General features: G+C 45.3%; 1 protein-coding gene across 1 annotated transcript in view; it reads right to left on the reverse strand.

Moving 5' to 3' along the window:
• LOC146776068 (uncharacterized) overlaps nucleotides 1-23455 on the reverse strand; it is a 146638-nt gene that overhangs the window by 53775 nt on the left and 69408 nt on the right. The window contains exons 4-5 of the mRNA XM_085637907.1: nucleotides 18685-18769; nucleotides 7889-8121 (exon numbers count right to left, since the gene is read on the reverse strand). Coding sequence (XP_085494033.1) covers nucleotides 7889-8121; nucleotides 18685-18769 — 318 coding nt within the window. The remainder of the gene's footprint in view (nucleotides 1-7888; nucleotides 8122-18684; nucleotides 18770-23455) is intronic.

The raw sequence follows: 23455 nt of genomic DNA on the forward strand, positions 1-23455 counted from the left end.
CCTTCTAGTTCATTGATTTTATTATATTCAAGCTAACATGTGATTTTTCATTCGCACTTTGCTTAAACCTAATACTGACAAACTAAGCTGATTTAAGTATACAAAAAGTGACAATTAAGAGAATTGTAGGTAAATAATTATCCTACCTTTAATTAACAGTCGAAATAATACAAATTAATAGTTAAACAAATCCCTTGAAGGCACCCTTCTACCTGTTCAGTTATGCAACGTGTCACAGAGCCTCAAGGAGTCAACCCAGTCCAGCAATTGATTAGCGCCCAGCAGATGACCCAAACAAATTGGGCCGGATGCGTCCATTACAGGGTCCGGGATGGCATTGAAGTCACCCCCCACAAGAGTGAACCCTTGAGGGAGAGTTGCAAGCAGAGTCCCAAGAGTTTGAAGCATGGGTTGGAGCTGGGGTGTGGAACAGAAATAGAGAGGAAGTTATAGTGTCTACCTTCTAACCTACACCCCACGCCCACATAACGACCTTGGGGGTCAACATGGGTAGTTCAGACCATGAGCAGAATGCCCTCTTGGCCACCCGAAGAGCGCTGGGAAAACCCTGCATGACAGACCCTGTCATAACCAAAGCGTCCCAGAAGATGGCATTGTGTACCTATCAAATGAGTCACCTGGAGAAGAACCACCGCCGGCTGGAAATGTTGCACATACCCAAGGACTGTCGACCTCTTGATGCGGTGTAATAGGTTGTTCACGTTCCAAGAGAGTACCTTAATGTACATCAATGAAGAGAAAGTGCGTGAGAAAGCATGAGGCCCCTATACCTGGACTCCGCAGAGGTGGGAGTAGTGATGCCTCGAGAGAGGCTGGGAAGGCCAAAGCGCTGCACCATGCTTTGGGTGAATGGTGAGAGAGAAAAAAGTGTGTGTGGCATGCTAACGGACACGAAATACAACAAAACAAAAGAAGAGGAAAACAACAACAACCAACCCACCCCCCCATACCTCTACCTCAGAAGCATCTGTCGCGCTTACCTTGAAAATGCTACGCATTAACAAGTGTTGAGACCAGTAGTCCCAAGGGAAGGCCCCCCTCTTACAGAAGTATCCAAATACCTGACAGCGAGCATAGTCTTGAACGTAGTTTAAAGTTTACCCAGGGGTGCCGCCAACCCCGGCCGGCTCGCATTAAGACATAGAAGAAAAGAACCATAAACCAGAACCACATCAGTACCAAGAACTATCCCAGAGTGACTCAGGAGACACTCAAGGCATGGCACCGGCGTCGCCAGTCTGTGGTCGGAAGAGGTATGGGGTATCTGCAAGATCATCGTCCTGTGCACTATCTCCCACTCGCGCCTCCTCTCGATCCGTGTCCGGCGACCCACATCAGCACAGAGGGCATGAACTGGCCCAACTTGACTGAGCCTGTTGCCTTCTGGGTGACTTAGAGGGAGACACGGGGCAGTGTCCCGTGGCAGTTGCACATTCTTATCGAGACCCTATGCAAGCCGGAGCACTCTCCATTCTGAAGCCCATGCCTGATCAGGAGTCTCAAAGAAATAAGTAGTGGACTGAAAGATGACCTTCAGCTGTGCCAGAAACATAAGCATGTGCTGCAGGCCAAGGGCACAGAGTTTTTGTTTTACCTCCTCAAAGGAGCGTTGACGTTGCTGTACTGCTTGGGTGTAACCTGGAAAAACCATGATCTTTGAGTTCTGGAAGCACAGCTCTGGGCACCCCCTGGCCTTTAGAAGAATTGCGCTATGATCGCGGTGGTTGAGGATCCGAGTATTCAGCGGGCAGGGAGGCACCCCCAGAGGAGAGTGGCGAACCAAGGATCGGTGGGCCAGCTCCAGCACAAACCAGGGTGAAAGATTGTCTGCTGGGACCCTGGGCCTCAGCCATGTCTCAAGAAAGCGTTCTACGTCAGGGGCTTCAACTCCTTCAGGGAATCCAACAAAGCAAAGGTTGTTTCTGCAGGAGAAATTTTCAGTGTCTTCTGCCCGTTCCTCCAATTGCACCGTTGTGAGCAGTAATTTAGAAACTTATAGATTGAGCACGACTAGGTCATCCTCCAGCAAGGGGACCCAGGTTCGGCCTCAGTCACCCTCACGGCGACATTTCAAAGATCATGGCACAACAAGTAGATGTCGACTTGTACCTCACCCACCTTAACTTCCTCTGCCTCCAGACAGTCCTGGATCGCCTGCAATATGGTGGAAGGTTCGGGCTCTGCAGGAGATCGCTGTGCCCCCGGAGGAGCCTTAGAGGGGCCCGTGGCTGTCGAGGGCGGCCGCCAGCTTGTCTCGCCCCATAGCTAGGTACGTTTGGATGGTCTAGGCAATGACAAATGCGGGTCAGAGGGGGGTTCCTGTCCTCTCAAAGCCAGTTGCCCAATTACCCGAAGGCAGCATAAGCAACCAGAGCGGCAGCGGCCCCAAAGCTGCAGTCCAGGAGAAGGAATCATAAGACTATATTCCATTATTTGCTCAGACCCTGTAATGCTGTAATGCTGAAGGAATGCTCCTCTCTGTTGATGGCCAGGGCTTTTTCATCTCAGGATCAAGGCACATTTCCGGAAAAAGGGTGTTTCTGTGTATGCCTTTTTCTTAATGCTCCTACTCATCTTGCATCACTCACTCTATACTCATCAACCATGTAAGTCTGCAGTCCCCAAGTCCCCAAGGGCATCTCTCCCCCCCCCCCCACGCCAGGCAGACCCAGATAACAGAGCGGGGCGGTCCGCATGACTGCCACAGTGCCACACAGACATGGGGCTGGCCGCCAGCATCAGCACCAGATCACTATCAAGGACCCCGTTGGAGCGCAGGCCTCCATGCAGACAGTGCCACTCATTCCCATCACGGCCAGTTACCCCAGGCTGCCACCTCTGGAGGCCCGAATGGCTCCGCAAGCTTGATCCTCTCCCACGGGCGAGGCGTCTGTGGGGGGGGGGGGGAGGCTCCTCTTCCAGCGGCATCACAACAGCACGGGTCAGTCGCTCACCGCATCGCTAGATCAGCAGTGGGTCCTGTTAAGTGCAGCCCTGCCTCACACCACTGCCGAAGCCGGCCGTTGAGTCGCCGTCTTCAAGGATTTCAGCAGCCTCCCTACCTGGCCCCTCTCCCACATGCGTGGGAGGGACAGAATCGGCTGTCAGGCATGGTTGGAGGGGTATAGGTGGCGGGGGACCTGGAGTAACGTTAGAGTGCAGCCACCATCTTGGCCGCCTCGACCACACCTCCTATTTCAAATATTTTAAAAAATGCATCAAAGGGCTAAAGCAAGAATGCCTTTTAACAAAACGATTGTGGGATGACTTTCTTACATAGGCACTAGGCCTGGAGCTAGGATTTGCAGAACTGGCTGGTAAGGTTTTTTTTTTTTTTTTTTTTTTTTTAGAGTTTTATATAGTGCGAACTAGACCCGAGACATTGGGTATCAGAGTACTTTACATGAGCGCCAGTTTCGTTACAGATGGACACATTAATTTTTGTTAGGCACAGGTAGATTAAGTGATTTGCCCAGAATCGCAGGATGTTGAGCGTGGTTGTCGAGGCTCGAACTCAGTTCCCCAGCTTCGAGGTCGACCGCTCTAGCCTTAAGGCTACATCCTCACCTAAGACTAACATGGAGGCAGATTCAACCACAGAGAATCAAAGCTGGAAAACTTTAACATGCTTGCTTCTGTGGTCAATAATGCTCTGAAAATAGGAAGGTGAATTACAACCTATAATGCAGTGAAGCCTCCTTGCAGGCCTTTGCACTATGAAACATAGCTGCATAGTAGCTTATGACATACGAATTTTGAAGTGGGTGCATCAGATGGGATGCAGTGAAATGTGGACAGAATTCTAAAGGTCTGCTTTATATAACCTGCCGGCAAACCAATAATTCTCAAATGACCTGTGCCCTTGCTTTTCGGTAAAAATATATATTTTTAAACTGATGCCATCTTTTTTCCTGAGTTTGTTTTCCTGAAATCGCTTCCCTGATGTCTTGCCCCATCTCTCGGTGTGCCGTTTCCAGACACACTTTAAAAAATCTCTCAATCCAATGACATAAATTAATAAATAAATCTAAGGGTGATTCTGTGTCTAGTTCGTTGTGGGTTTCAGAAACAGGGTTGTGAATCACTTGAAGCATGCATGAATCCAAAAGAAAGGCTTAGAAGAAAAGAAAAGTGAAGTCAGCGTGTCAACGGCACCCACTATGCTCTTAATAAATAAATGACCCCGCGTGCGCACATGCCCTGTTTGTAATGTCAAAACAAATGAAATAACATCAAATGGCAAAATCTTAAGACCAAATTGAACCCTTCTATCTTTGAAATGTATGCATATCTAGTAGAGGCAGCACTTTTTTGGGGGGCATTGTAGATGAAACCCTTAGATCGAACAGTACTGATTCTCATCAATCAGTTAGCAGACAATATCTGTTTTTAACTAATCCAGTGTATCTCTATGCTTAATTAGTTCATATTAGCCTCTTTCATTCAACACGTTTGCATGTTTTTTTCAAACATTCTCTTGCCCCATCTATTTTCTAAAAATATTTCACAGGCATCAGTCCTTCTACTCTACTATACCTAATCAAAAATGTATTCATTGGATGTACAAATGCTTGGTTTTAGCTTCCCTCCCAAAACGTGTCCTCGCATTGACCACCCTTTAAAATTCCGACTATGCCCTTCTTGCCCGTTGTTTTTCAGGAATTTGATTCTGGATACGTGTTGCCCAGAGCCGTTATCTCAACAAAGGTCACTGCGAGAATGGTAAAGGCTTGCCAGGTTTTAAAATACCTTTAAGTATATACGCTGTAATCGAGTAATCCAATTCGCGAATGTTAAAGCCTAAACTCTAATAACGCATCTCTGATGGCATGTACTCTGGTCACCATAGTCATTTGCCTCTATGCCTTGGATTTATGCTTTTCTTATTGAACTTCCTTGAGCCTCTGGACTAGGAGTGCATGTCACATTTGTCTGCCACATTTTTTGCTAGAACGGTAAGTATTGGTTTCTCCCTGCTGTGCACAGACCCAAATGAGGCATTTTACATTAGCCATTTATGGGTTCCACACACATCACCTTGGTCTCTGAACATGCTTAGATGCACTGGTAAAAATGCTATTTCAGTCTATGCTACTGATGCCCAGATCCACATGTACTCCCCATCTATGGATACAACAGTTTCAAAGTTTTGCAACAAAATCTGTGACTTTACAATGTCCACATTCCTTGACTGGTCCACAGATCACTCAGGTGATAGGCTTGATTCGAAATCATACATCTTCGGTCCACCACAATACACTTCATATCTCTTTATCTCATTATTGCAGTTACTTTTTCATCCTGGTTTCCTTTTTCCTCCTTATTCATTCTTTCTTTGCTGTTTTTCTCCTTCTTTTGTTCTGCGTCAACATCTGATGAAGAAAACTAAGCCTTGGTCGCCAGAAATGTTTGTCAGTGGCCACTAACTGTAACCTCTGGAGAGGATGTGTTTCCCTGAGGTTTATGCATGGATGAGGGATGTTCACGAATGGATGTTAGCCAAGGAGGCCCATATGAAAACTAGTCGTAGAGAACTCTGCAATGAGTTCCTGAATATTGGAATGAATGCGAGTGTTCAGAATGAATCAGGGGAGAGCGGCTACATAGCGGACAAAGACTCAAACTAGGTGAACTGATAGGTTGATTGAAGACAGTTGTGGGGCTACTCTTACTCTATGTATCGAGAGGTTCTGTATTGCGCATGCTACTCAAATGATTATTCCGCCATTATGTGCTGTCTATTGCTGTTCACCTGATGTGTTTTTATTAAAATCTATAAATAAAGTTAGGAACTGTGACCTGAAGCACAAATTAAGCAACAATATTTGTTGGGACGGGAATGTCCCATACATGGTATTCTGGGCATATACCCCAGCCCTGATTGTATGACTGCTGGTGTTTGGGTATCCACACTTATTTTGAATTCACATTAGTCTAGCATGTGTGCAATGACCTACAGACAGGTCCCTGGAGGTGCAAGGTTCAAGAACTTATAGTTGACCAGACCGTTTTTATCCTTATCGGCGGGAGTGTGGCCTGCTGAGCCCTCTTGTGTAAAGTTTTGCAGTAATGTCAAACCCAAAACCTTGTGCTGGCATCCTGTGTGTATGTCGAGCACATATGAGTATTCAAATATGTGTGTAGTGTACGGGTGGTAGTAGGACTCTATATGTGAAGGAGTTGGAATACTGAAGCCATTAGGATGATTTTGGATGTCTGTGGTTTGGCGTGGCACAACACTGAAGGTGAGGGGAGTTTCTCAAGAAAGTGGAAGCTTATTACCTGCACTCCTGTGGCTGGGGGAGTAAGATAAAGGAACTGAAATGAGATGGATGGAGACAGGGCTAGCATTAGGAATTCCATGAAGGCTTTGTTAGCAAAGGACTGCTCATTTCTTCCTGGACACTGCGATTTGGTTGAAGGAAGGAGTGGGACTGGTTTCTGTTGTTCAAGGTGAGAAATTTCTTGATCAAGAGTGCTCTTTTGTCTGTTCCCAATTACAGTTTAAGAAACGCTGATAACAGTCTTCATTGTGCCAAGTTGTGGAGGCTCCAGTGCCACCTGCTGTGAGAAGCATCACTCTACACAAAGTCTGTGTTTGGAGAGTAACCTGAGTAGTATTCTTGAAAGAACCATCCCAAACCAGCTCTGAAGTTTGAGACCAAGGATCAAGCCTAAGTCATGCCTCCTCAAAAGATTACTGGGACTAGAATACATGGTAACCCTGGTAGGAGAGCTCATAACAATCGCAGCCGGCACAACTCACGGGTGGGGGGGGTAGCTGGGCTGCGTGGGGAGGTAATCGCCTTAGGGGGGCGATTACCTCCCCATGCAGCCTACATGTAGAAAAGGCAGAGTGCGCATGACAGGTGTGGACGGCCCCAGGGGGCGGACCAAACAGTCTTTGTGCACTTGGGAGTGGGCAGGCACACCACTTCTCCCCTGCTCTCCGCCCGCCTGCAACCAAACAATAAATGGTAATAACGGAAAGTTATTACCATTTTATGTTTCTGCGAAAAGCAGTGGGGGCGACGCTCATCCGCCCTAGTGGAGGAGCCGCCCCTGACTCACAAAAAGAAGGGCGGTGCAACACCCACAGGGAATTTGTGATCATGGGTATTACCCTCCATTTGCAGACTGGATTGTGTAGTATTTAATAAGGCACTGTTATTAAAGTACTTCCTTTTTCAAAAAGACAAGCACTATACGATGTTGGAAACCAGTTTATTTTGTCTGTCCTGAGTCTTTGCACACCACACCACCTCCATCAGAAGCCTGTGACTGCTCATCCTTGCTACCCTGATAGTCAAGTGTAGAAAGGGTGAACTCAGCACAGTGTGCAGAGCCATAGTAGGGCAGACCCCAGGCCACCAATGGTAAACAACCTAAACCACTACAGGTGGGATCCAGTAGCCCAAGTGTTCCCTGTGGCCCTCTGAACAGAGTCTGACAATGATGATGTAGTTGCTTCTTTCTATTGGACCTAGCTAATAACTACTGTACTACTAGACTTAGGACTACTCTTAACAAAGGAGAAATAAGGACTATTTCAAGAAATACAATTTTGGAACGAAGGTTGATCAGATACTAGCATTCAACAGTTTTTCATGAAAAAACAATCCATGACTCTCCAACCTTGCAGGCTTGAGAGAAAACTATATATTAAAATGAATGGTATGTAAAAATGATAGTACTCTTAGAAATGCATCACATGCCTGTTTTAGAAAGAAATTTTCCTGACCTAGTCTCTAATGTATTGTAACATTCATTGTAAGTGTGCACACTTTTACAAGCACAACTGTGGAACTTATATTTCTGGAGCTACTAATATTTCAATAATCTGAAACACTTAATCAATGTGATTTACCCGGTATGCAGGTCTGACAGGTTCCACATGCAAGTCTGGAAACAGAACAAGTAGCCAATAGGCAAGGTCTCGCCATGCAAGTTTTCTTAGAAATTTTGGTACACTCTTCTTGGTAAAGTGTGCTTCATGTAACACGGCCCTGGGACTGATTTGACCAAAGTGAAGGTAAGGAGAGATATGACTGGTGTTAGGCTTGTCCGCACGACCAGACTCCTTGTCGTATGTTTTAATTCCTTGGAAAAGGAAATAAAATAATTAAATGCAATGGTTAGAAATAGAAGCCTTAGATGTTTTTTAAAGAATACAAAATACATGCTAATCACAATTAGCTGAACATCATTCTGATAACATATATTGGGAAAACAAAAAATAGTAGCAACAAAATCCAGCAATAATATAATAGGATTAGTAGGCCTACCTTTGCACCATTATCTGAATATGTAGCATAATCTTTATCAAAACACCAGTTTTGATATGAAGTAAAGCTGCAGAATCCAAGAAGGACTTTCTATGCAGAGGCTGTGAAGAATTTACTTGGGATCCTGTTGCAGTCGGATGATTACAGGGCAATATCTGTGGTTGGTCCTGTGAAGTACCACTAAAGTTTTAAAACCTCATGTACTACTGTTCTCTAGTTGGCTAACCAAGATATTCTTATTGTATACTTCTCCGGGGCCAGTGAGGGTGAGCAGTCAATCCTAAATCAAGGAGTTGTTGGAAGACGGAACCTGTCTGACACTAGTAATTCCACTCTATACCTGCAATATCCAGTGTGGGTTTTGACTTTGAAAAAGATGAGCTCTTTAATTTACACATACCAATGTTAGAATTACAAAACACAGAACAACAGGGCATAGCACTTTCCTTTATGAGATATCACAACCCACACAATCGCCTATGTTATGAAGTGCCACACCACATAGGATATTCCATCCACATTTATCTACAAGAAAAGGCTAGGTTCACTTTGTTATCTTCTGAAGATCCTGGGTCTCAAGTGTCCTGCTATGGGTTATTTTCACATGGTGAAGACAGAGGGGAAGTGGTTCCATGCAGAATGTAATCCTCCCTTGTTATTCAACAGCACTTATTTCAAAACTTGGCAACTCAGTAGGTTTACTTCCAGATGGCTGGAAATCTGTATCAACAGTCCCAGATGGACAGGTTAAGATTTTATTTTCGAAAACAACCTGGGATTGATTATGTTCAATTTCAGTTGAAACCTGGTAGTCTGGGCTAAACTGATCTTATTGGAACAGAAGAAAGACTATAGAGACTAATTTACATATTGTTGCTCCTTGCTGGAGTCATGCGGTACGCAAAGAGTGATGGACAGGAACATGAATTGAGCTATTACCGCTGCTGAGACTTTTGCAGGCATTCCACTCATAAGCATTTGTTGTGGTGCCAAGATTTTATGGCACAATTTCTCTATGCGCGAAGACCAGGTAGCATACCATCTGATCTCAAAGTGTATGAAGGAGAAACACTGGCTAACATTCAAAGTAAGTCCTAGGAGGGACCAAACTTGCATGTACAAGATATCAATCTAAAAGGGTGCTATTGATGATATAGATCTAGGGGATCTTGTGAAAAAGCAGTGGCTGCAATAACCTAGGCTATGTCCCAAAAATGTGCAACTTTAGGTTAAGCTGCATCTAGTGCCACACCCTGTGCTTTTTAGGAAAACAGTTTCATTGAATCTCAATCACAGTAATGTAGCCAAAGAGATCAGCTAAACCTTGTTGTTTTTACTTATTTTGATAGTTTTATATAGCGTGTACACGACCCTTGCGGGTATCAGAGCACTTTACAGGTTTACAGATAGTGGAGCAATAACAACATTAACATCATATTCGGGATAAAATACAGAATAAAGTAGTGACCAGAGAGGAAGGTTTAGCTTTAAATTATTCAGAGAGCAGAGGAGATAAACCAATAAGAGCAGAATTAACAGTCAAGAAAACTGCGTGATCATGTAGTGTCTAAATCTAAATCTACCGCCAGACTGTATGAATATCCTCAAAGAAGCTAGGCGTCCTACCACAAGAGCCTGCTATGCAGCCAAGTGGAAGCGGTTTGTGATTTATTGTAACAACAACCACATCAACCCACTTAATGCTTCGGTACAAAACATTTTATGCTATTTGTTACATCTACAACGTTCCAATTTGGCATACTCATCTATCCGCTTACATCTTGCTGCAATAGCTGCATACCTCCAAAATAGGCAGCATCTATCTCTTTTTCGAGTACCTGTCATTACAGCATTTATGGAGGGACTCAAAAGAGTTTTTTTCACTGAGGCGTCCACCTGCCCCAGTGTGGAATCTCAATATTGTTCTCTCCACCCTTTGAACCATTACACAGATGTGAACTGCATTTTCTTACATGGAAAGTGGCCTTTCTAGTTGCTATATCACTCATTCAGAAGAGTCAGTGAGATCCAGGCATTAACCATAGACGAACCCTTTTTGCATGTGCACCAAAGCAAAGTAGTTCTTCGGACCAACCCTAAATTACTTTCTTAAGTAATTTCTGCCTTTCACATTAATCAATCGGTTGAGTTACCTGTTTTCTTCCCTCAACCAGATTCAGTGGCAGAACATGCTCTGCACACTCTAGATGTCAAACGAGCATTGCTGTATTACATTGAAAGGACAAAACCTTTTCGTAACACGGATCAACTTTTTGTAACCTTTGCTCCACCACACCAGGGCAATGCCATATCAAAATCAGGTATTGCAAGGTGGATTGTTAATTGTATTCAAATATGCTATGCAAAGGCTAAACGAACATTGCCAGTTCCCCCTAGAGCACACTACACATAAACTGGGGGCTTCTATGGCATTTCTAGGGAATATACTCATAGACATATGCAAAGCTGCAACATGGTCTACCCCTCACACATTCACAAAACATTACTCGGTGGAAGTGTTAGCAGCACAGCAAGCTAGAGTAGGCCTGGTAGTTTTACGTACACTATTTCAGACTACTGCAACAGCTACAGGTTAGCCACCACTTTTGGAGATAACTGCTGTATAGTCTATGCAAAAGCATATGATCTACAGCTCATATGCCTCGAACGGAAAATACTACTTACCAGTATGCATCTGTTCTTGGTATGTAGAGCTGTTGAATCATATACGCCCACCCGCCTCCCTGGGTACCTATACTTGTTGCAGTTACATCTTACTTAGATACATGCATTCATGGACATCTCCTTCTAACTACTCTTACTGACTCCATTATCACCCACTGCGGGAAAACAATCTAACAATGGAGTCCATGCCCATGCACACTATCACCTAAGGGAGGAGTCACCTACCTTGTGACTGGAAAGACTTCTTCGAAGAAAAACAAACTGCAAACATCCAGGCCCAATACTAGATGGCGATCTATGCAAAAGCATATGATCTACAGCTCATATGCCTCGAACAGATAATTACTGCATATGACAGATGAAACAGGTCTACATGTTTCGGCCAAATCGACCCATGAAGGTGTCACGGCCTTCTTCAGCACGTCACAATAAAGTGCTACTGCGTTTGATTATATGAAATAGTGGAAAATAATTTAAGTGCAAGGTAGTAGAAACAGATACAAATACAAAACCAGCAATCCCACTTTTGGTGAACACGATTTACCGGTTTAACCCGTAGATTACGAGTAAAAGGCCTCACCGGCTCCGGTTACAGCTCTTCTACCGCCGGCTCCGGTTGCAGCTCTTCTACCGCCCGGGGCACCGATGGACAGAGCGGTGCCTCCCATCCTGAGCTGTTGCCAGGCTAAGGTGAGGTAGGAATATTGGAGACAGGATGGAAGTTGTTTATGTCAGTTTGATCTGCTTTGGGATTTTTAGGATGGGGGAAACCTGGCCAGACTTTAGGCAGTTGGTGATAGTGCCTTGAAGGAGGGAGGCATTAACAATCTTGGTCCAAAGTGGGAGTAATGCGGATATGATCTCCTTGAAGAACTTGGGAGGTAGAGGTTCATTGAAGTGGTTTGAGCTTTGTTGGAATATTATGAATGGTGCTTTCCTCAAAGGTTTTGAAAGAGTTTCACGGGGCGTTGTTTTTGGGGAGGTGTCCCGTGGCACACAAAGTAACAGTAGACTGGGAGGTAGAGGATGGTTTGTGGTGGGAGGGGACATTGTTCCTCAGTAGTCTGCAGATCTTTTAACAAGCTCTCTGTCTTGTGGAGAAAGAAGGAGGTGAAATCCTCGCAGTTTGGCAGCGTAATAGGTCCAGCACGAGACGGGATAGGTGAGTCGTTCGATTGGGGTTTTATGGGTTCAAAATGTTTTTGGGGACGGTTGTTAGCTTGATCAAATTTGTTTCTGAAATAGTTTGCTTTCGAGGATCTGATACTTTTGCAGTAATTATTACTCAGTGAATTCAGGTCTTGAGGCAGTGGACAGGTGGGAAGGGGGTGATGATTTAGTTGGGGATAGGGTCCTGAAGTATTGGGGGAGGGTGTATAGGGTCGTTGGGGAATGGGTGCTGAGGTACAGTGGAGAGAGCAAAGGGAAGGGTGGGCTGGGAGTAGAAGAGAGAATGACGTTAGGGGGAAGAACCCAGTAGATGGGTGAGCAGGAGTGCTAATGGTATGCTAATAAGTGCTGTTGGGGGATCAGCATTCCGGGGAGACAGTGGTTGAGGCAAGTGGGAGGTAAGCTGTGTAGTCGGTGTGAGGGAGTTGGCAACTTGGCTATGTAAAACTGAAGTAATAGCACTGGATGTGGAAATAAGGCTGCAATATAGTGTGGTGGGCAGTGGTTTCTATCTACCCCCCAGGTGGAGTGGGTGAATTAGGGATGTCTAGAGCGTTAGGTGGAACGGAGGGGGATCAGACTTCAATACTGTTTTCTTGATAAGAGGGAAAAATTCCTCAAATAGTTTAAGTTGGTGATTTGATGACTGGATGAGGATAATATCATTGTTGTAGATGGTGATGGTGACAGCTGCTCTCCATGACGCAGATACTGAAAAGTTTGAGTGCAAAGGGCAATTTTTGTTTTGGGAGATCACCAGTAGAGAGAGGAGAGATTTCCTCTATTGTGCCCATCTTTTTGTGTCACTAAATATAGCTCCTTTATTTGTACAAAAATAGGGATCAGAGACTAGATTTTCTGGATGAGATTTGAGTAGTCTGTGTTTTAACGATTTGACTTCTTTTTTGATAAGCTCAGGGCATAGGTAATTTTATAAGCGTAATGCTCAGCTGGCTCCAGAGTGGTGCTGGTTGTTCTTTGTAGGTCCATGACACAGGCTAGTTGACTATAGGGTAGAAGAGGAATGTGGAGGACGTGTGCAGCGGACACGGGGGAAGCACTAATAAGGGCTAGAAGGTGCAACTGTTTAGGAGCGCAAGTTACAGGCAAAGGTAGAGCACAATGATGGGGATGACCAACTCATAGGTTCATCGCAGGAATAAGTGGAGTTAGGTTGGGAGAGGATGTAGTCAGCATTGAGGCAGGCAACAAGGGCTGGTGGGCAAGTATGGGTGTGCTTTGCCTTAAAATGAAGATGAGCGAGAAGCTTGATAGATCTTTACTTAAAGAACATGCATCTGGAAGGTAGCGTTATTAGATGGATTTGATGAAAGGTAGCAAAATAAAGTGTTCGACCTGGCCCTCTTGACAGGTTTATCCCCAAACTTTTTGCCTTTTGCCTCCTATTTTTGTGACCATATTTTAGTTGGCTATATGACTCTGGGCACTTTACCACTGCTGACCAGTGCTAAATACATATTCATTATGACAATGGTTGGTTATCCATGATTGGCATATTTGATTTACTGGTAAGTCCCCAGTAAAGAGCACAGTGTGTGCCACGGCCTGTAAATCAAATGCTACTAGTGGACCTGCAGCACTGGATGTGCCACCCACACGAGGAGCCCTGTAAATGTATCTTAGACCTACCACTGTAGTGTCTGCGCGCACAGTTGTAAACTGCCATGTTGTCCTGGTAAGTGCACCCACTTGCCAGGCCCAAACCTTCCCTTTCCTTACATGTAAGGCACCCCTAAGGTAAGCCCAAGGTACCCCCATGGGCAGGGTGCAGTGTATGTGAAAGGTAGAACATGTGCTAGTGTGAGTGACATGTCCTGATAGTGAAATACTGGGTAATTTGTTTTTCACTGTTGAAAGGCTACCTGTCCCATAGGCTTATCATTGGAATTTTTACATGTGTAACTTGCAATACGGACAAGATAGGAAAATTAAGTTTAGACTCTCTGAACTCAGAATTTATTAACGCACCATTTGGTGCAGGTGGTTTTTAAATTCTGTTAGAAAATGCCACTTTTAGAAAGTGGGCATTTTCCGATTTTACCATTCTGTGTGCCTCTGGCTGTTTGTGTATTCAGCGTCTGGTGTGTGAGTGACAGGAGCTGAGATGTGCATTCACTCTAGACAGTCACTGGGGGGGGGGGGGGGGGGGGTTGAGGTGTGCCCTGCCTTGCCAGGGTGACTCATCGCAGGCCTGAATAGACCTGGTCTGCATTTAGAGTAGTGGGAGGAGTTGTGTTTACACCTGAATAGGCTGTGTCTCCTTCTGCACAATGCTGTCTCCGCCCATTGTGGTCATGCTGCACCAGTGAATGCAGAACTGGTTTGGACTGGGTTCAGAGACCCTTGCCACAAAGAGAACAAATACATTTTGGGGTATAAGTATTACACCTAAAACCCCAGGACTTTAGATTACTTCCAGGAAAAAGAGGACCCTGCCAAGAAGAAGAGCTGTAAGGAGGAGTACTGCTCCTTTGCTGTGTGGTGTTGGCCTGCAGTTGCTGCTTCCGTCTGTGTTAGAGGAAAAGGGCTGACTCTTTTTGCCCAGTTGTGGTATTCTGCTTGGGAAGAAAACTTCCAAGGGATTGTGTGTGCTTGCCTCCTGTTGTTGGAAGACTCGGGGACATCAAAGTCTTCCTGGTGCATTTTAAATGTCCTGGTGCTCTACTTATGGACAGTCCTGGTGCCTTTATCAGCGCAAAAAGGAGCAAGCGAGTGTAGAGCTCTTTTATTTTACAGCCCTGCGCCTGAGGAGGGATGTGTTCTGCCCCTGAAACATTCTCCAGTGAGGCGCACAGAAAGTGCTTCTTGTTTTCATCCCACCCCGTGGTATGCACTTCAATCCTTTATTAAGAAAACAAGTAGCGTTGGGTGAGTGATCGAACCTCTGTGGACGAGCCCAAGGCGTGGGCTGCTTCTGCACCAAAGAACACGGGAAGCGCGGGCTGCTCGTTGCAGCACTGCACCACAAGATTCCCCCCTTCGGCGTGGCCCCTCCCGGAGGAAAGAGAGAGAGACCACGCCGTGCCAAGAGAGAGAGGGAGACCCACCAAAACCAGTGCAGCCCAGCCCGTGTTCTTGGAGCACGGAGGCTACACCGGCGTTGCCAGGCATCCTCGTTTTCCAGTGGGGATCCTCTTTACCTCACCCCATTTCTGGAGAGGTGGGTTATTTTCCAAAGGAACTCCAGCAATATTCCTAGGATGCTCATCCATCATTCCCTGAAGAAGGAGCTCAGTAACAGGGATATGAAAGGGATTTAAAGCCAAAAGTGATCCCTGCCCATGAGAGCTTCGTGAGGGAGCTCCTCACCATCGGCCATCTTGTTTCCATGATGTGCGCATGCAATATTCATGGAGTGTGTCTGAAGTCAACAATGCAAAAGGTGGGGAAGCGTAGCATGTTAAGGAGAAGAAGGACTCTGCTACACCATATAGGACTGTACAGTCGCACAGGTTTATCAGGGGTAAATCAAGAGCTGGAAGTCTTCTGCCCTGAGTAAATGCATTCCCCTTTCCATCAGGGCAGAAGACTTCCAGCCCTTGAGTTACCCCTGCTAAACCTGTGCGACTGTACAATTCAAGCAAAAGCCCCTTGATGAGGCACAGGTGAGAGGATAGGCAGGGCGAAATAAGAACAAGTTGCAATGAGTAAAATAAGACTCTAAAGGGCATGAGATTGATGTCATACAAAGTATCTCAATGAACTAGGCAGAAAATGGACAAATACTTAATTCTTAGCAAATCAAACTTCGGATGAATTGTCAGCAGTTGTTCTATTTGCTCAAACATCAGGGCGCATTGTTTGGGTGATTTTGGCTCTGAACTCTGCTCTCCTAAAACCACTAGTAAATTATATTTGGACACGCTCATTAGGGCGGCTTCTTACATTGCTATGCCATACTTGCACTGATGGTGGTTCATCAATGTATGACTTTGAAACAAGAGCGGCCGGTGGCTTCAGTCATTACTTACTGACAAAGTTGTGGCTAAATTTGTCAAAGTAAAGTAGTTTGCAATGGCTAGGCCTTTCGGTTTTATGGTTCGTAAGTGTTTATATTATGGCTAGCATGAGCCGCCTGTTTAGGGGGCATGCATGACTTCTGTTGAAGCTTCTTTAGAATGTGGTGTAGTATAGCTAATATATGGTTTCCTCACAAATTCGCATGACTTACACTCCTCTTTAGGATTCGTGTGACACATGCGACTTCTGTTGTGGCCGCTATAGTACCAGTTATGGATGAGCCATTATTTCTCTCAGACATGAAAAATTGTACAGCCTTCCCCAGCACCCATAATAGGGACTGTGGATCCAGTAAATATTTCCCATTTCTTGTGGTCTGAAGTTGATAGACGCTATAAGATTTATGCTACAGAAGCGTGTGATCATTTATGGCATGATGAGGTGTGAGTGATTATGACAACCCACAGTGAGTAAAGGTATTTTTTGTATTACTTTTCACAGTTTTGGCCTGGGTAGTGTCCACTTGTGGCTTCCATATAAAACACCATCGGAAGCCATTTGTATTAATTACAAGCATGAGGTCTGTGCATGCAATGTTTCTGCCACCTGGTCAGCACTATGATAAAGTATCATGTGATACAGAATGGCCTTTTTACCTCTTCCTTTCAGGTTGGCATGGCGGATGGCGCATTTTAGTCCTGATCAGAGCGATATGATTATCCGAATGGGTCGAAACGTCGACAAAAACTAAGGGATTGTCTAATGTGGAATTCATAGGAACACGGACCAACATAAATATTGTACTGGAGAGTGTATTAACCCCTTCAGTGCTCATGACAGAATGGTTCCGTCGTGATCACCAGTGCGCCTGTGCTCATGACGGAACCATTCCATCATGAGGACAGACGCACGAAATCCCTCTGCTGAAAACAGCAGAGGGATTTCCATTTTTTTGGGGCCTTGGGAAGTGGGGAAGAGCTTCCCCAACCTCCCGAGGCCTTTCACTCATTTTCAATGGAATGACGATCGAGCGCTTGGCGCGCTGTTGTCATTACATTGAAAACGAAACTGAAACTTAGTTTCAGTTTCAATGTTTCAGTGCTCGTGGGGTTATCTCAGCCTCCTGAGCACCGAAAAACACTCGAGAGAGGTATCGTTGGAAATGGGGAGAATCTCCCCTTTCCAATGGTACCCTTCCCTAGTGGATCCCTGATTGGGTATCGCCCCAGGAGGGCAGAAAGCCCACTAGGCATCAGGAATTTTTAATTTTCTAAAGTAGGGGCGGGGCTGCCCAGAATGAGTACCACAGCCTTTCTGCCCCTCCCCCCGAGAGGCAGATGGGGGCAATAGCCCCTGATCTTCCACCCGGGGGGGGGCCAGAGTGCCCACGAGGCGCCAGCGATTATGCTGGCTTTTTTATACGTAGGGGTGGGGGCTGCCCAGAATGGGCATTCCAATGTCCCCACCCACCCAAACAAAATAGCCACAGTCTTTCTGCCCCCCTTGGGAGCATATTGGGGCAATAGCCCCCGATTTCCCCCCTACCCAGGGCAGCAGAAAGCCCACTAGGCACAGACTTTTTTGCGGAATGTGCCTACCTCTGGATTTTGGGTCCTAACGCAGCTGGCACCCAAGGAAACTTAGCAAACCTATGCATATTTTAAAACTAGACACCCAGGGGAATCCAGGATGTGGTGACTTATGTGGCTCTCACTCGGTTCTGTTACCCAGAATCCCTTGCAAACCTCAAACTTTGTAAAAAAAAAAAAAAAAAATTCCTCACATTTCTGTGATGGAAAGTTCTGGAATCTGCGCAGCTCCACAAACCTCCACCCACCCCGCATTCCGTAAAGTCTTACGATAGAAATGATACCTAACTTGTGTGGGTAGGCCTAGTCCCCGCGACAGGAATCAGCCCAAACCGCAACGTAGACACACCACATTTGTACAGTGAAAATTGACCTTTCCTTTGCAAAGTGCCTAGCTGTAGATTTTGAACCATAGCTCTGCCGGCACCTAGGGAAACCTAGCAAACCTATACATTTTTGAAAAGTAGACACCCAGGGGAATCCAGGATGGGGTAACTTGTCTGGCTCCCACCAGGTTCTGTTACCCAGAATCCCTTGCAACCCTCAAACTTTGTAAAAAAGAAAAATAAATTTTCCTCACATTTCTGTGGTGGAAGGTTCTGGAACATGCGTAGATCCACAAATTTCCTACCACCCAGTGTTCCCCCGGGTCTCCCAATAAAAATGGTACCTCAATCGCATGGGTGGGTCAAGTACCCGCGACAGGCAAGGGTCCAAAACGTATTGAGAAGACATCAAAATGACCTATCACAAAACAACATGGTTTTGAAAGGGAGTCAACTGGGTTTTTGGCCCCGGGCTTGGCGGCCATCTCGGGAAACCTACCAAACTCACACATTTATGAAAACTAGAAAACCTCGGAAGTACACCGCTAAAAGTGGCAAAGGCACAGGGATGCTTGTTAAAAACAAACTAAAGAATGGCCATCTTCATTTTAGTAAATATTTTCTTACCATCATTAAGAAAGTTTTCCAGGCACCTATAAGCACCGTCTTCACTGAAGTCCCATGTTTTCCGAATTACAATCGCCCAATCAACCTGTAGCAAAGTTGGAAAAATATGAAATCTGTTATTACTGCTGCTTTTCTCATTAACACAGGCACCATTATGTCTCATGCACATCCAAATATTTAAACGCTGCACTGACATTTTTGAGTCATTATTCTCTTGAACAGCCCACTCCATGATGTGCATACTCCAAACAACAGCCACCATGCTGTTTTAAATTCATGTTACATATTTGTTCAACACACTGAAAAAATGGAAGGCAAGAAGTGAAAGATAATTAGGCAAAGCAGTTTTGTCTCTCCATAACAAATTTATCATCTAACAAGGAGCTAAAGAGGGGTAATATATGCCAGGCCACCCTCCACTCATATCATAATCCAACACAAAAGACCTGGCAATGAGCGGCACTTTTCATCATTTAGTACTGTGAATACATAGGATCAAAAGGGAATATTTATATCTATCTCCCTTGAGTCAGCAATTCTATTTCGTGAACTCTGAAATGATCCCCTGTGCCATATAAATTAATATCTAATAGATCCCACAAAGTGAAAAGAAACCAGTCTAGGATAGTGTCACTCAACCAGCAACCATCAATTTCAGGACATGTGATATCACAAAAATTCTGATGTGCCGGTAAAATTGTGGAAAAAATTAGAAAGTATCTCACATGCGCACCACAAGAGGGGCAACTGGCAGGTACTCACCAGTTTGCCCACGTACTTATCATCATTGATAACTTTCTCATGAAAAGAAAAAATGTGTCCAGTGTAAGAGAAGTGCAAAAAAATAGAAATGTAAGAAAAGACCCCAAAGGAAAAGGGAGACAGTGATAGTCTCAAGGTAAAATTGGTTTTAACTCACGTATATACTTTCAACGTCTTTATTGCACTACGTGAATTATCCAAGGTTAAAAACACAGCATGTTGTTAACCACATCAAGGATGGCCAACATGTTTCATTGCCTATTTCAACAGTAGCGGCAAATTCATCAGGCATCTGAGGTCAACATTCACCTCTCTGGACCTTTCTATTTAGAAGAGTGTCTAAGGAGAGCCATGGGCCCAGATACCAGCTCTCACTTAGTTGTAGGGGATATGTTAGTTTGACTTATCTCCCCTATTGCAAGCACCTCCGTTTCTCACACCTTCACCGTTTCAATTACGATCCCAGCAGTAACTCGTCCCAGCTTCCTACAAATGACAGAACCGAACTCATGCACAAACGTAGACCAATAGAATACTTTTCTTTAAAGAGTGAAGAATGAGCAGGTGGTAGAATGTCACAGGGAAGAATATACGTACTTATGTATTTATTTATTTTTGGAAATGTTTATTGGTATTTGCTTAAAACATTGCTGATTACAAACATCATTTACAATTGAAGAATCATACATTATACAAGGTAGTGCATATGGTTGTGGCAAGGAGTGGATATTCACATCTCTTCCACTTTGTCCCAGCCTGGTATTGTTCAGGCACTGATATTGGTGAGGCCCTGTGGCTCCTTGATCGTAAGTAGGTATTAGTCACTTAGGTCTGTATCCTATTTTATGAAGTGTTGTCCTGGTGTAATATGTTCTATGCAGTATTTTCAATTGTATCAGTTGGAGTCTGGATGGGATCGCCACTTCACATGGGGATGCTAGTGCCTCCTGCCAGTCCTGTTCGTCCATGTCTCCCAGCTCGGTCTGCCACTTGTCTCTCAGGTGGTGTGTGGGGTCTTTCAGATTGTTTATTAGTTTACGGTACGTGAGAGAGAGATTGCTTTTTTTGTTAGGCAGTTGGTTAGTAGACGGTCTTCGAGAGGTGAAGATTCGGGGAGATCAGTACCCTGGGGTATAGCTCTAGTGAGCGCGTGTTTGATCTGTATGTATCTAAATTGTTCCGTGTCGGCCATTTGGTATGTCGTTTGTAACTGGGCAAACATAATCGTCTTCCCCTTCTTCAATAAGTCTCCCACCCTTGATATCCCGGATAAGGTCCCAACGGTTGAAACCTTAACTGTTGCGTAGTGTTCCTAGTCTCGGGTGTCCCACAGTGGTGTGTGTTGTGTAAGCACCCCTTCCCAGCCAAGTGCCTGCAGTGCCGTGAACCATATGCGTACTGTATGAGCTGTGGGGCCAATTAGTGTGGTGCTTTGAGCCTTGTTGTATAGTGCACCAAGGAGTCCGTCTGTGCCAAGAGTGTCTGTCTAGGGCGGCGTAGGGCAGGTTCCTCCTGTGAGGCATGGAGCCATTGGTTAATCACTATGAGTTGGGAGGCCCTGTAGTAGAGTTGGATGTTAGGTAGGGCAATTCCGCCATTGTACCAGCTCCTCACAAGCTTGCACATTGCTATGCGGGGGGGTTTACCCTCCCAGAGGAGGTGGCTCACTTCTGCCTCAATTGACTTAAAGTAAGAGTGGGAGACCGGGTGTGGCTTGTTCTGTAAAGCGTATAAAAACCTGGGAAGGGCCATCATTTTGAATAGGGCCGCTCGACCCAAAAGAGTCAGGGGCAGGGAATGCCAGTGTTTCACGTCACTGCGTAGTCGCTTAAGGGGTGGCAGTAGGTTACGTTCGTAGAAGTGAGTAGGATCTGGCGTGATGTGTATGCCCAGATATTTTAAACCATCATTTGCGATTCGTATCGTGACACCACTTGGCAGGCGCGGGGGGGGGGCACCATTAAGAATGTATAGGACCGATTTCGCCCAGTTAATCGTGTATCCCGACACTCTGCCGTATGATTCACAAATGTCTAACAAGCAATTGTTTGATCGTCTAGGTGACCCCATCTATAACAAGATATCATCGGCATACAGGGAAATACGGTCCTCCCACCCCTCAGTCCATCGCAGGCCTCTTATTACGGGTCTCCCCTTATCCACACCGCCAGCGGCTCGAGCACTAGCGCAAACAAGAGTGGTGACAGGGGGCAACCCTGCCTGGTCCCACACCCCAGGGGGAAATCGTCGGACACGCGCCCGTTTACCATTACATGGGCCATTGGCTGTGTATACAGGAGCTGAACCCAGGCACAGAATTTGGGGCCGAAACAAAAGTGTTATAGCACTGCAAACAGAAAGGGCCATTCCACCCGGTCAAAGGCCATACTTGCGTCTAAAGAGAGGATGACTGCCTCCTCCTTGATAGTAGATATACAAGCCATCAGGCCATGAAGCCGTCTTAGGTTCATTGCTGTATTTCGGCCCGGCATAAAGCCAGACTGATCAGGATGTACAAGGGTCTTAAGAGAGGGCTGGAGCCTGTTCGCTAGTACTTTCGCTAGTATTTTCGCTTCTGCATTGAGGAGTGAAATTGGGCGGTATGAGGTGCATTCCTGCGGGGGTTTGCCCAGTTTAGGGATTGCCACAAGTGTCCCCACCCTCTGGTCTCTGGGGAGCATTCCCTCTTCAAGGCTAGTCTCGTACATTCTCAACAGGTGGGGCACCAGTGTATCTGCTTCTCTTTTGTAGAACTCCAAGGGAATACCATTTGGATCCAGTGCCTTACCCGGTTGAAGCCCACGGATGGCCGCCACAATTTCATCAACTGTGAGGGTCGCCTCCAGTGTTTGTACCTCTTGAGGCGTTAGCTTGGGCAGGCGTATATCTCTTAGAAATGCCAGATTTTCCTCTACGGTTGCGTGTGCAGTGGGTGTGTAGACTGTCTCGTAATGTTGCGCGAAAGCCGCGACTATGCCCTGTGGGTCTGTTATTGTCTCTCCACTGGCTAAGTGTAATTGTGCTACCCAACGACTGGCTCGTTCTTTTTTTATCTAGCCAGGCAAGGAGCTTGCTGGCTTTGTCTCCCACTTCATATATAGTGTGTTGTGTTTTCGTAGCTCTGGCCTTAGCGTCTTCCCACATGTGATCCCTGTATGCTTTTTTCGGTTGTGACCTCATTTGGGTTCCTGGCATGCTCGCTTTCCGCCCGACTCCCCGCTTGTTCAAGCTCCAGTACCTGCTGTGCCCTGTCTCTCTTATGTGAGGTGATTAGTGATATAGCTTGTCCACACATAACCATCTTATACGCTTCCCATATGGTGACGGGAGAGGTCACTGAATGTATGTTTTCTTGAAAATAGTGCTCCAAGGCTTTGTGTAGGCCTTTACGTATTGAGCATTTCTCCTTTAAATCAATTATGAGCATTTCTTATTTTTTGGATTTCCGACACTTCGGCTACAGTACTTTGCAGTCCGTCTTCTTCCGAGTCTACTCGGTTTATTGATTTCGACGTTCTAGTGTTCAGGTGCTTCCTGCTATATAAGCACTTCCGGGTTATGAGTCTCGGATTCACTCACATACGGAATAGATGCCGCCAGGACGCTTTGACACTTCGTTCCATATGTAAGTACGTAGTTAGTTGCTATTCTGGTTCGTTGTGTTTACATACGGCATAGATGTGGATTGGACATCTCTTTTAACTTAGATCTTACGTAGTGGGAGACATTAACGTCACCTAACTTTTTCTCCTGCTGTGGTTTTCATTCCAGATAATGGTTTGCTCAGACTTGTTCTAAACGAACACGTTACCTGACACATACGAGCTGGAATTACTCTCTAAGGATACTTTTTATGTATAACTGAATTTTACGTGACTGGCGGTATGAAGTCATCTTTGATCCTTGTTGCTTTATTTTGAAGGTACGAATCGTTTTCTTGTACTTGCTTTATTTTAAAGGTACAAATCGTTTTCTTGTACTTGTTTTATTGACTTATTATTTACGTGTT

The sequence above is a fragment of the Triturus cristatus genome, chromosome 12, assembly GCF_964204655.1.
Source record: "Triturus cristatus chromosome 12, aTriCri1.1, whole genome shotgun sequence".
Taxonomy (NCBI): Eukaryota; Metazoa; Chordata; class Amphibia; order Caudata; family Salamandridae; genus Triturus; species Triturus cristatus.